This window comes from Nansenia antarctica (assembly GCF_963989245.1).
Source record: "Nansenia antarctica genome assembly, chromosome: 7".
In the NCBI taxonomy this organism is placed as follows: domain Eukaryota; kingdom Metazoa; phylum Chordata; class Actinopteri; order Argentiniformes; family Microstomatidae; genus Nansenia; species Nansenia antarctica.
In genome coordinates this window covers 42,896,119-42,909,896 of record NC_137677.1, presented here as the reverse complement: position 1 = coordinate 42,909,896, position 13,778 = coordinate 42,896,119, and the positions used below count along the sequence as shown (strand labels likewise).

Sequence of the window (13,778 nt, the reverse complement as noted above, 5' to 3'; positions counted from 1 at the left end):
TTTGGGCCAGTAATGTATTGGATTTTAGGTTGTTTGTTATGTTATATAGGTGTTGAGTCAGTCGGGTGCCTAGGGAGTTGCCCGTCTCCCCCACATAGGTCATGCCACAGAGTCTGCATCTGATGGCATAAATACAGTTGTAGCTCCGTAGGGACAGGGATGGGGGGGTGGCAAATGTCAAATGTGTTAACCTGGTTTTAATAGAGCTAGATTGTTTGAAGTGGGGGTGGTGTTTTTCGGGCTGGGTATTGAGTGGTTTGAGTTTGCTGCGGACCAAGAGATCGCGGAGGTTAGGGTTCCTCCTGTAGGCCGATACCACCCTGTGTTTATCGAAGCGGTCTAAGTTGGATAAAATTGATACAAAATTATTTTTAAGGGAGTTGTTTATTAAGACTGTGCTGCTGTTATAAGTAGTAACTAGGGGTAGGATTGTACCCTCCTGGCGGGGGCGGGTTTTTAGGAAAGAATCCTTGGCTTTGCGGAGGAGGGAACGAGTGTAGCCCCTGGTCCGGAGGACCTGAAATAGGGTATGGGTAGCCATCTCAAAGTCTCTGTGCTGGGTGCAGATGCGGTGGAATCTAAGTAATTGGGACTTTACTAGGCCTCTGAAGGTGTGGGGAGGATGGAAACTAGTTCGGTGGAGGAGGGAATGGGTATCAGTGTCCTTAAAAAACACTTTAATATCCAGTTTACCTGTTAGGGGGAAATTATTTCCTTTGAAGGTTGTGGTGTCTAGGAAATCAATGGAGTTAAATCAAGGCTATGTTTGAGGGTAATGGATTTGTGGTGGGAATTTAGTATATTAGCGAATTCCTTGAATTCTTCCCTGGAGTAAGGCCAAATGCCCCAGATGTCGTCTAAGTACCGGAGGTAGTAAGATGGTTTGAGGGGGCAGAGGGGGAGGATGGTCGTTTCCCATTCTGCCATATAGATGTCTGCCAGGGCTGGGGCAAATGTTTTGCCCATGGCTACTCCCTTGATCTGCAAGTAGGTTTGGCCATTGAAGTTGAAGTCATTTTTGGTAAGTGCTATTTCCAGGAGTCTCATAATTTGAAAGTCCGGTCGACCCACTACCGGATTCTCCAATAGGCATTTGCGGACTGCCGCTAACCCTGGTGCAGTTTCGATGTTAGTATATAGGCTGTCTACGTCCATCGAAAAGAGTAGGTCATTGGGGCCCAACTGGGCTGATTTAACTTTGGCTATGAAGTCGTAAGTGTCTTTAACATAGCTAGAGTGAAGAGTAGCTAGGGGGTTAAGGAAATGATCAATATATTCTGAAATACCATAGGTCTCGTTGCCGCAGTCTGAGACTATGGGTCTGCCCGCTGGTATCTCAAGGGGCTTAGGCCACGAGGAAGGGGGTTTATGAATTTTAGGGAGGAGGTAAAAGCATCTGGCTTGTGGATCTACCTCACCGGCCAGGTAGCGTATTTGTTTGTCATTAATGTGGCCTGTGCCGTGTAATTCTGACAGTATGTCAAAGATTTCTAAGGCAGTGTTGGGGAAGATAGGTGCCGCTAGTTTTGTGTAATATTGTGGTAAATTTAATTGTCTTTCGGCTTCAGTGATGTATTGGTCTCTGTCCAAAACGACGACCACTGAGCCTTTATCTGCCGGTTTGATGATTATGTGTGGGTCATTTTGGAGTAATTTGAGGGCTGAGACTTCTTCTGGTAGTAGGTTGGGGGTTTCCCGGAGAAGGGGCATGGAGGAGATGGCTTCGTCATCCGCTTGCCTCAGACAGGATAGTAAATGGGGGAGTTGGGTGTAGGAAGGTTCCCAGGTGGATTTGGGTAGGAACCGGGGGATCTCTACTGTGTTTTCGGGGTCTATCAAAGAAGGCTTAATTTTAGACGCCTGTGGTAGGAGAGAGCCTCCGTTTGTAATCGCGTGCGAGACCTCTTGGTTACGTCGAGGGTGGGGATAAAGGAGAGGCCCCTTTTGAGTAGGGAAATTTGGGCTGGGGTAGGTCGGAAGGACTTAGAGAGGTTGAAGATGCTTTTGACACTCGTTTCTAGGTGATGGGGATTAGTACCGTTCTCCCGCTGGTCTGCGCTAGAGAGGGTCACTAGTTTAAAGACTTCTGCCAGAGTCCAAATGTTAGTTCCTGTAAGGGGTGTCCAATGAATCAGATCTTGGTAGGTGTGAAAGTCCTGTGGGGGGATTTGGGGGATGTGGCTAAGTTTCTCAATGGAGTTGTTTAGGTTGTTGAGTCTGGTTTTATGGTTATGAGGTAAATGGACAGAGTAGTTAATTTTAGGGACTAGGATTGTCGCCATGGGGAATTTTGATTTCGCTTTTGAGACCATGTCTCTGAGGGTTTTTTCTAGGGATTCTCTGGAACCCACCTCCCTATTGTTAAAACCAACCGATAATATAACTTTTTCTACCTCAGGGCAAGGTAGGGGGATGCCTGAGAGTATAGCGGTTACATGGTGGAGTCTGGCACACGGGTAGATATCAACCTGCACCCTATTGTCTTGGAGTTTAGGGAGCTTCCTGAGATTGGAATCTCCAAGGATAATAATCTTGTGTGTGGGGTGGAGGGTCCAGGAGATTCTATTATCAAAATGGGTCTGTATGGTAGGGAGTGTTGTATTTTTGGGTTGTCGGGTGGTATAGGGATATCCTCGTTGGGAACAACATGTAGTTCACACTACTGTTCAGATTCAGTTTTATATTTGCGACTGCAAACACACTAATTAATCAATCACTCTTCCGAACTGGGAGCCTTGAAACTTGCGCACACAGGGATGCCAAGATTGTCCTTGACCTCTAACAGAAATAAATCATAATCAATTGAATGTTCAAATTCAAAAAAAAAATGTCCAGCAATTCTTGACCTTCTTCTTCGTCTTCAGTCAGTTTCAATTTAGCCTCTATTTCCTCTCTCTGTATTTTGTCCAATTGAAGAAAAGCAGGCTCCTGGACCTTCCCTTCCAGCCGGTGGGCGTTCTTCTTCATCCACTCCGCTCCCAGGAGGGTGGACTTGCCACGGTCTACAAGACAAAAACAGTTTAAAGTCCTCTTACAGTGGTCCATAGAAACAGTTCTACAGCCAGTGGTGTAGTGGCACCGTTTTCATATAAGGTTATAGTAATATACAGTACTGGTGAAGAGAAACATACCCAAGTTGTCGTCTTCTGTCCTCTTTTTCTTGGCGTCTTCCTCTCGCATTGTTGCGGCATAGCTGTGGTCATTTTTGCTCTTTTTTGACCCCGCCCCTTTCCAAGATGGTGGAATTGTTTGGAGCTCTCTGAAATATAACTCTTAACAAAGGAAAAAATGCCACCAAAGCTGAATAAACAAAATGCGATGGAGGAGGAAATGGAGGAAATCAGAAAATCACTGAACTTTATGTCAGAGGAGATAAGCAAAGTTGCCAAACAACAAACCAAACTTATGGAACTAATGGATGAGGTGAAACAACTGAAAACGCTTATCAAGGAAAAGGATAAAAAGATTGATGATCTGGAGAAAAGAATCGACGACATTGAACAATATTCCCGAATGGAAGATTTGGTGATAACCGGACTGGAGACCAAGCATCAAACATATGCCAGGGCGGCGTCAGGCACAGCAACAAACAGCAACAGCAACAACATTTCTTATGGCATTGCTGCCCACCACACTGTCAGACCGCTCACACTGAAGGAATAAAATGCATGGTGCAATCACAACTATTGAACTAACAAATGGTATGAAATGAAAAATGGTATGAAATGAAAAAAAGATTAATTACCTTTAGCTATGGTTAATGTAATAGGGTCAACCATTACATATCTTCTCCTATTATCTTTTATCACTTTCTCTTCAGAGAATGGTAGAGATGTATTAATTACTATGGCCACACCCCTGGCCTCTTCTTACCATATGACGCATGAAATACTTGGTTTACCAAATCCTTTCTCAATGTTTTGTAGTCTTCCTCAATCAGATGTGTTTTTTGTAGTAAAGCAACACAATTTAATGAAATGCAATGCATTTATTGTAAATCAATACAGCATGAAACCATATTTACATAAAAATGGATTGACCATACAAAAACGTATTCATTCACAAATTAGCTGGAATCAAGTAAAAACATTGTGTAGGTTAACCGAAATAGCATGTGTACATATACATATATATCTTATTTGGGAAATGTTTGGGGCCTGTAGCCACATCTAACCCACGCCCATGGAGAGGATGGACTGACTCAGACAGCATGCACGTGTCAAAAGCCCCTCCCTCTGTCATGACTATAACTCTAGCTAGATCCAGACTCTAGCTGGAAGGAATAAGTGAATAAGGCCATCGGTCATCCACCGTTATCATTTGGGGTAATGTGACCAACATGTAGTTCACACTACTGTTCAGATTCAGTTTTATATTTGCGACTGCAACCACATTAATTAATCAATCACTCTTCCGAACTGGGAGCCTTGAAACTTGCGCACACAGGGATGCCAAGATTGTCCTTGACCTCTAACAGAAATAAATCATAATCAATTGAATGTTCAAATTTAAACAAAAAAATGTCCAGCAATTCTTGACGTTCTTCATGTGGAACGAAACGAAATCCTCTGAAACGGACCTTAGGTGGGCGGTACACATTAGCTGGAGGGTGGTACATGTTAACTGGAGGGTGGTACATGTTAACTGGAGGGTGGTACACATTAGCTGGAGGGTGGTACATGTTAACTGGTGGGTGGTACATGTTAACTGGTGGTCGGTACTTGTTAACTGGTGGGCGCTTCTTTTCAGATTTCTTCTTCTTTTCAGACTCAGGAAAATCAGGAAACTCAAACTCAGGAAGATCAGGAAACTCAAACTCAAAGGATGGAGTCTCATCGTGAAATCCGAACACAAGAAGAAAAATTATGAAGCCAATGACCAGCAGCAGGCATGTCACAGTAACAGCAACCACGTTAGTCTGATTAGCAAGACGGCTGCACACCAGCGCCCCCTTCAGGTCTCCCTTTGCCTTCCTCTTCCTCACCTTCTTCTGTCTTCTCCACTACCATGGCCAGACTCTCAGTCTTCACAGCTGCTTCTGCAGGTCCCAGGTCCTCCTCAGCATCAAACCATGCCTCGCTGGAGTTGACGTCTTTCCCTCTTACTCCCCCTGGCTTGTTCCCACGGTTGGTCCCATTCTGCTGGGGCTCACGGGTGACTGCCTTCACATTCATGTGGGAGGAAACCGGAGTGCCCGGAGGAAACCCACGCGGCACGGGGAGAACATGCAAACTCCCACAGTGATTACCAGGAATCGAACCCAGCACCTTCCGAGACCGGGATTCGAACCCAGTACCTTGAGACTGTGATCTTAACCACTCTGCCACCGTGCCACCCACCAGCCACTTACTGTGACTCATCCTCATAGGAGTGCCCGGTCTCCTCATAGAAGGATAAGACCACCTGAGGACAGCGAGTCTTTGCCTCACGGGCCGGAACCAGATCAGCCTCGTCTGAGCCCTTCCATTTCATCAAGAACCACATCAGTCCACCACTGCTGTCTATTGCGCCGATGATCCTCTCTGGGTCAAGGTTCCTGGCAAAGCCCCGTGGCTTTTCACTCTCTTCCTCAAATGTATCATTATTATCTCCAAGTGATCCTCAAAGTGGAGGGCTTGTTAGAAGTAGCTACTTCTTAGACAGCTCCACCGCTGGAGGTGGCATGTAGGAGAGGTAGCTGATGATGCGATTGGGTAACTCCAGTTTGGACAGAACCTCCAGAGATCTTCTGCCTAACGCCTTTCTCAGAGCCAGCCTGCTTATGTGTTGTAGACTGAGGGGTGTACCTGAGAAAGAAAGAAAACTGACTGATGAGCTGGATATCAAAAATATTCTGTGTATGTAAACAACTGCATTTTTCTATAGATGGGCTAATCCCATTTTTTCTACCCATGAAAGGATATGTTGTATGAATAAACTCACTTTCATAGAAATCTAGGCAGAGATTTGAGGGGGACCCTTGACTGGTGTAGTGGATAGGCTTTTTGCCGAGGTCATCCTTGGCATACACATTCCCTCCAAACTCCACCAGCAGATCAATCAGGTCAACATTTTTCACTCTAGCTGCGTGATGTAGTGCCGTCTCATCATCAGCATACATGTTGGCAGCCATCACATTTGCACCTTGAGAGTTTGAAAAGTTTGTGTGGATGAGAAGATCAGTAGTTGAACACAATTTTTTGGTAATAAGTGCGTGCAGTGCACTAAGGACCATCTTCACCTCTTCGGTCAACCGCCTGCAGCACGGAGACAGACACACTCTGACAGGCAGGATGTGAGAATGTGGCCCAATGTCAACAACAACCAACGTTGCTGTTTTTGTTGCCCGGCAGGGAGGCTAATCCCGGAAGGCATTAAGCGCTGCTGATATATCTGAAATAATTCCACCGGATGGGACAGTGAGTCACAGCGTCTTTATGACAGTACTGTATGGAAGTGCTGGTGTTCTGAATTGTATAAGCCGATGAATTGTCAGTGCTTTTTCAAAGTCCTGGTCCTGCTGAAGTACTGACGGGGATTGAAGCCAACGTGTTATTGGCTGATCCCGCCAGGTTCCTTAAGCGCTTTCCATCTTCATACGAGAGGAGATGAAGTGCCATTATTTTTGACTAGGAATGGCAAAACTAGAAAATATAATTTGGTGAAAACCATTCCCTTCTCTTCCCATAACTCAGGACCACTATAAGTTCAGAATGTGGAATGGACAAGACTGGCGGAGCAAATGATCAGCTCAGCCAGATAAATACAACAAACCATTAATACTTTACTGTTTGTTTGTTTGTTGGTACCTGTTGGTGTGCTTCCATATAACTATAGATATATATACTATATATGTGTGTATAGCACAAAATGTCCTTTTGTAGAAGACTTTTTGACTATTTGTCAATTGACTCAAATCAAAGTTCAATGTTCGTGTTGAAGTCACAGCCTCAGGCACAACCACACTCCTCCACAATCATATTTGGTACATCTCGTTTGACAATGTTGTATTCGTCATCAAAGTAGAGCATAGACATGGTGCTGAGCTTGGTGGGGATGCAGCAGGAGTTGACAGACCCAGGGCTCATGCCTCTCATACGGTACTGGTTCACCACGGCTGTGTGGAAGGACGAAGCCGAGCCTGGAACCCCCGCCATGTACGCTGGGCAGCTGCCCTCACAGTAGTTACCGTAGTAACCCGCGGGGGCGATGATCCAGTCGTTCCATCCAATGAGGCGGAAGTCTATGTAGAACTGCTGTCGGCAGCACAGGCCTCCGCTGCTGCCATCACACTCCAGCCCCCGCTTACGGATTCGGTGCTTCCCCTCCACCTGCCGCGCCCGCACCACCAGGAAGGGCCTGTGGGAGGGGTCCGCCGGGTCCACCAGGATGGGCACCACACCAGATGCCTCACAGCCATCACACCGTACCTCCAGATCCTGCCGCCGGCTGCCCTTACCGAACACTGCCCTCACCACCTCCGACATGGGGAAGGTGTGCCAGCCACTGCGTTTAAGGTCCACACGCTTCTCAATCAGGGACCAGCGACCTCCCCCCGCCCCGCCTGCAGACCCTGCCTCCTGGTAGTGCACCTTCACCGTCACTTTCCTCCGGGGGCCTTTCTCTGGGCCGCCTGGCAGCAGCCTGAAGTACAGCCACAGGTTGGCCTGAGACACATACAGGTTTTGGTTCCCTTCGTTGGAGATGAGGAAGTAGAGTCTTGTCTTGGAGGTCGCCAGCTCATCTGTTAGGAACAAGGAAGAGAGGGAAAAGAAGGTTTAGTGATAAAGAAAATACTTTGAAGGTGAAAACTGAGATTTTTAAGGGCCTCTTCTAAAAGGATGAAAGGCAGGGTTTTCCAACAAGCTGTAGTTGTCACACATCTTGAGTGTTATTTATAAGAGTGAGAAAAGGATACACATCCTCCAATTCTCCCTCACAAACACACACACACACACACACACACACAAACAGACACACACACTTTCACACAAACAAACACACACACAGCAAACAAAGGGTGCCCCAAGCAGGGACAAGTTCTGTCTTAAAGAGCTGTGTGTCTCTGTCACATGGCCTACGAGGGCTGCCCTCTGATAGGCTGGCTGTGACAGGCCAGTTCTGGGATCAGGCCCAGTTGGCCTGAGGTCTGGTTGTGAAACGACAGGCCAGGGGAGGGGGGTGGACAAGGCCTGGGCCCCGGGGGGTTCATTGAGTTCGCTTTGAGGGCTGTGAAAACCCTGAGCTCCTGGAGCCTCTAAGACTGACAGCACAAAGCCTCCTGTGAGGTATTAGGAGACAGCCGTGGTGCAGCCTGGCATTGAGCGCGTGGCCTTGCACGAAAAGCGTGATGAGGCAAAAATAAAAGCCATTTACATGACACTGGCCACTTTCTAAACAGCACAATAAAGAGATTCCGAATCTCTAAAGCGTGATAGTTTGAGATCGGCTGTATCTTTTTTTTTGTATGTCTAATGAATGATGTCCTCCAAATTACTCTGAAAACTTAAAAGGGTTCTGTATGAGATTTAGTCCGATCTGCTTTGGCTTAGCGCACGTTAAAATGTCTAAATTACTTTGTTTGCAAACTGATTAGTCTGAGTCTGTGTCAACAGCTGGCCACCAAAGATGGGCCTTTATAAGCGACCCTACGCCTTCTCCTTCTGTAATAGTGGCTTTACATTCAAACAGACCTGTTCAGACTAGTTCTCCTCTCCCTACAGTATGTCAGCTGGGAGCCAAACTACCTCACACACACACACACACACACACACACACACACACAGACACACACACACACACACACACACACACACACACACACACACACATCCATGTGGCTACAAATGCACAGCATATAAGAAAAACTACTAGTCTATCCAAGCCCTCAGGAAACAATATCAAGTGTGTCAAAAGTATGGATTGGAGTGAAGATATAAAGGCAATGATCCAATAACAGTTTTTACCTGATTGAACTGCTGTCATGGCCCTAGGGCACGAGTATGTAACCTCGCCTAATTTAACATCATGCCTTCTTGCTTGCCTCAACAGCTCCCTGTGAACAGAGGGGGATCAGGAGCCAGCGTGCTCTTCTTTTCCAGATTTTTTTTTTTAAATAGCACCTGAAATAGCATATTTAATGTCAAATATATACACGTTTTGGATCACAAAATTGTCGGTCGCTGACCTAGTAAAGTGTAAATGTGTAAATAACAGTATATACACAGTTATATTTACAGTAGATTTATAGCATTTTGTAATTAAACTCTTCAAAATACTCAACATACACAGATGTGAACTTTCCTCGGCTTTCCCAAAACAAAAAGGATTAACATCAGGTAGAGAGTCTAGCCACCCCTCAACACAGTGTAAACATGACTGTCAGAATAGTGAAATGTACAATGTGGGATAACAAAAGCACATACAACAAACACGAAAAAGTTGTACATTTTACTATAAGCCAAAATTCTACAAGAGCAGTGTGTGGTGAAATGCTAACAAATATTTGATCTCTCTAGTACAAAACCTGCATCTTAATGTGAAACAATTCCACCTAGGACTTGAATTGGATAGGTACACCAAATATCACGCTGTCTTGGCCAAGGCATAAAGAAGCACCACCAACCTTATGTTACAACCTACCCCTTCCTCTTCTCAACACAACCAAAACACAGATCCAAAATGTTACACACACTCCTCTTATTTATTTTTTACAAATCGTTTTATTGTAAACAATCAATTGACAAAAAGAAGAAGGTAATAGCAGTGCACACTGTTTACATTTTTTTTTCTTCTTTTTTTCTAACCCCCCCTCCCCCACCCACAGGTATGTTTGGGCCACAAATAATAATAATGGAAAAATAAATAAAAATACATAAATAAAGGGGACTAGTACTACTAATGAAGGCAATCTGTAAGAATATGGTATACATGAAGAAAATGAAAGTAAACATTGTCGTTATGATGAATAAGGGAAGAAGGTTTCATTAAGAAGGAAAAAGGAAATGCAGTGGAGTAATCTAGGGCATCTCAGGGAGCTACCTGTGGCACAACACCAGTGTCCGAAGTGATTGTTAGTTTTTTGATAAGGTCTAATAGGGGGTCCCAGGTAGAGCGGAAGGATTTGAGAGATCATTTTAAAGAGAATCTTAACTTCTCCATCTGAAGGCATTGAAGGACATCTCGTATCCATTGGTCGTGTGTTGGTGGGGAAGCCAAGACTGAATGTTGGTGCTTATCAACCAAACATTCTAACTCCAACATTCTAGAATCAATGCCAATTATTTTGAATCAAAACTAGGGGTGGGCATCAATGATCGACGATCAATAATTGATCGATAAGGATCTTGGTCGATCACAAAATATTTTGATCGATAATCATTAACTTTTTATTTATTTAAGTGCTCTCGTAGTTCATTATTGTGGATGTTACAGCGTACATTTTTGGTTAGTGCCATTCTGAAGTTCACGCGAGAGAGAGAGAAAGAACGTTTCAGCCTCAAATGGACACAGGTTTAACTAAAGAAAAACGCATCACAACTTGAATAAGTGAAATTATTCTTTATTTATAATGTTTTATTTGTATTTTATTTATAAACCTGATATAAATATATCTTATAACTAACATATTTCTACTAACTACTAAATTAATACATTTTAATTATTCAAAGACAGAACAAATTATTCATTCAGATAGGAAGCCCATCTCCAAAGCCAGGTCCAGAATCCCTGGAATGACCTCCAGTTTCTCCATCTCTTCCTCAGTGAAAAGCAGCTGCTGGTTTGAGCTCACACACTGTTTCTTCTGAGGAGGCACCATCCATTCCTCCTGGGCCTTTCTCTTCCTCGTCTGTGTTACTGTGCTCTTGTTGACCTCTCTCTCCATGGAGCGTAACCGCATAGCTCTGTCCCTCTGCTCTAAGAAGAAGCTGAACATACACCCCCTTGTCTCCTCAGGCAGGTAGTGGAGAACCATTGGGTCGTGCTGTAACAGCCAGTGTCAAGTCATGTTTAATGCGACTTTTACGTCACTCTAGCAGGGTTGCCAGATGGGATTGACAATTTACAGCCTAACCAGTCTATAACCGCTAAATCCAGGAGCCCATTCGGCGGTAACCCGCTCCATTTGGCATCCCTGCACTCTAGACGCAAGTATAGAAGCGAGTGCTCTACAAAAAGCCATAGCTAAGCATTTGGCTCTCTTTTTCCTCATCCTTCTTCTTTTGACCACTTGCTCATATTTTTGTCGGCTTCCGCTGCACAAAAACTTGAAAATGAAACCGGTTGTAACGCTATCCGTCATGTTATCCATGGTTGGTTCTGTAAACAGTGCGCTGCGCGGGATGTCCTGACGTCATTCTTATTGTCCTTCTGCACATGCGGATCTGTTCAGGGCCGTGGAATGTTCACACGAGTCAATGTAGGTCAAATATAGGTCACATATATAGGTCAAATATAGGTCATATATGTAGGTCAAATATAGGTCAGTAATGTGAACTGCCAAACAAAAAAATCGGATCTGTGTAAAAAATCGGAATTGAGCATCAAGACCTGCCATGTGAACGAAGCCAGAGTTAAAGACTCCACATTGTAATAATAATAATTATTATGTTTATTATCTTAAATTATAATTTGTATTCAATTAAATAGTTGCAAAAATGAACATAGGATTTTCTCCAACTACGCCTCAAGGCACCCAAGTTTAGGTCATCGATGATAACCCTAACCCTAATAAGGTGATTAGTCCCATGTGTAAAGTCATTGATAGGCCTACTGCTCTAGTGGGAATATGGTTGCAATTAGGATAATGTTTTTCACACCTGTATCTGATTTAAGGCCAGCCACCACACACTAAAAGGCTCTATTTATCTTTACTAATATCAGAATAAAACTTGACATTAACCAGTTTTAGTCTTTTAGTTTATTTTTTACATTTGCATATCACGAGAATCACACCAGTCTTTCTGATAACACACTGTGACTTACTGAGAACAGGTTCTCAAAATATTGTTATTTCATGGATTTTCTTTTTTTCACAATTCCACACATATATCTGATTCATATTTTGCATAGATTTACAGATAAAATGCCACATCAAATCAAAATAACACAAGTTATACAAAGAAAAAAAGTCCTAGGAACCAGTTATAATAATGTAAATGTGCCACCCTTGAAGGCAAATGACTCGTTTGAAGGGTAAAACAAAGGAAGCACTATGGCCTTGTTCACACGGCAGTGAAATGTGACCCAAATCCAACGTTTTTGCCGACATCCGACTCAGGTCTGGTACTTGTATTTCATTACTTTGCTGCACATGCCTTTGAAGTACGAGAGAGCTCCACCACGTTCCACCTCAAATTTCTTCTTCACCTCCTCCAGTTTCATAAGATATTCTATGTTTCCTATGTCCCTCATGCTCGCTATCAGGAACTCCAGATGCTCTGCAGTGGACAGTGAAATAGTCAAGCCGGTTTTTTCCAGTTCAAGAATATGTTCGTAGGATTCCTTCAGCAGTTCGGCTTTCTCCTTTCTGTCGACCTCCAACGTGTTCTCCTGTTTCTGAATCAGTTCTTCTTTTTCTGTAATTCCATATTTTTTGGTCAAATCTTCACCTGTCAAGATAACGGTCTTGGTCATGGTTTTCCATGTATAATTGTCTCGGACATGTTCAGAATAGTGACACTTGTTTGAACAAACTTTGCAATAATTGTCTGTCATCGCACTACACCATGAGAGATCTTCTACCCACCAGCATCCTGGGTAATGACAGTTCTCCTTACATTTATTGCAGGTGGTGGCTTTTCTCGTCAGTTCATGCCAGACGGTTGTTATTTCTTGTTTATGCTTCTCATATGTGTCAGACTCCATTGTAAATGTTTTCAAGTCAGCGTGATGGGCCTTCAAGGCTTGTTGAGTCTCCTTAAGTTGTTTCTGCTTCAGATCCATCAAGTTGACGCGTTCCACTATGTTGCTGACACAAGACCCCAGCTGTTTGTGCTGCCTTACACCTTCAGTCATTTTCACGCTCTGGGATTCTACATTACTTAGGAAATCAAAGAACTCCGCCATACCATCCATCGAAGTATCCCAGTTATTCTTCAAGACCCGCTGTTCTCTCGGTGTAGCCTTCTGAACATTTGTGCAGGCATTTCTACAGTTGTTAAACTGGAAGAAAACGGCTTTATTGGACTTTCTGTCTTTGGCCAAAGGGACTTTAGCATCCTTCAAGGCCTGCAGAGCATCAGTTGGGTCCAGACCAGAAGAATATGTCAAAAGGGCTACAATGTTGTTCTCCATGTCTCTACCAAACAAAGACACAATTTGTGCAACTATGTACTTCTGTCTGTCACAGAGTCGATTAGTGCTCTCCTTCATCACAAAGGCAACTGCGGCAATTTCTCTAACTCCATTCTCAGATCTAAACAATTCAGACAATTTTTCCTCAACTATTTCGTCTTTGTCGATCCCTCTGGTGTCTCCGTACCCAGGAGTGTCAATGACGGTGAGGGAGTACGGGACTCTACAGCCCTCAAATCCAAAGATCTCATAAAGAGTGACCACTGATGTTTGGCTTTCAGCTTGACTTCTTTTCTCGTCTTCGATGATTTCAAACCAGACATTGTCGTCCCACTCTACTCCCAGGACATAGTTGACCATGGCATTGATCAGAGTCGACTTCCCTGTTCCTGTTTCTCCCACTATCAGTACGGTTTTGTTAATCTTACAGGGATCCTTCTCTCCAATGGTCCATCTTCTTAGTTTGGACTCTTCTTCAGGTTCACAATCCTTATTTGGTAAGA

At 44.0% G+C, this 13,778-nt stretch overlaps 1 protein-coding gene across 1 annotated transcript; it reads right to left on the bottom strand.

Moving 5' to 3' along the window:
- Window positions 1-6,929: 6,929 nt before the first annotated feature.
- On the bottom strand, window positions 6,930-8,964 carry LOC308162622 (inhibin beta B chain-like; the record flags this gene model as incomplete). Its single annotated transcript, XM_080536767.1, has 2 exons — window positions 6,930-7,723; window positions 8,946-8,964. 2 exons carry the CDS (start codon window positions 8,962-8,964, stop codon window positions 6,930-6,932), a joined length of 813 nt encoding a protein of 270 aa, XP_080392893.1.
- Window positions 8,965-13,778: the final 4,814 nt, after the last annotated feature.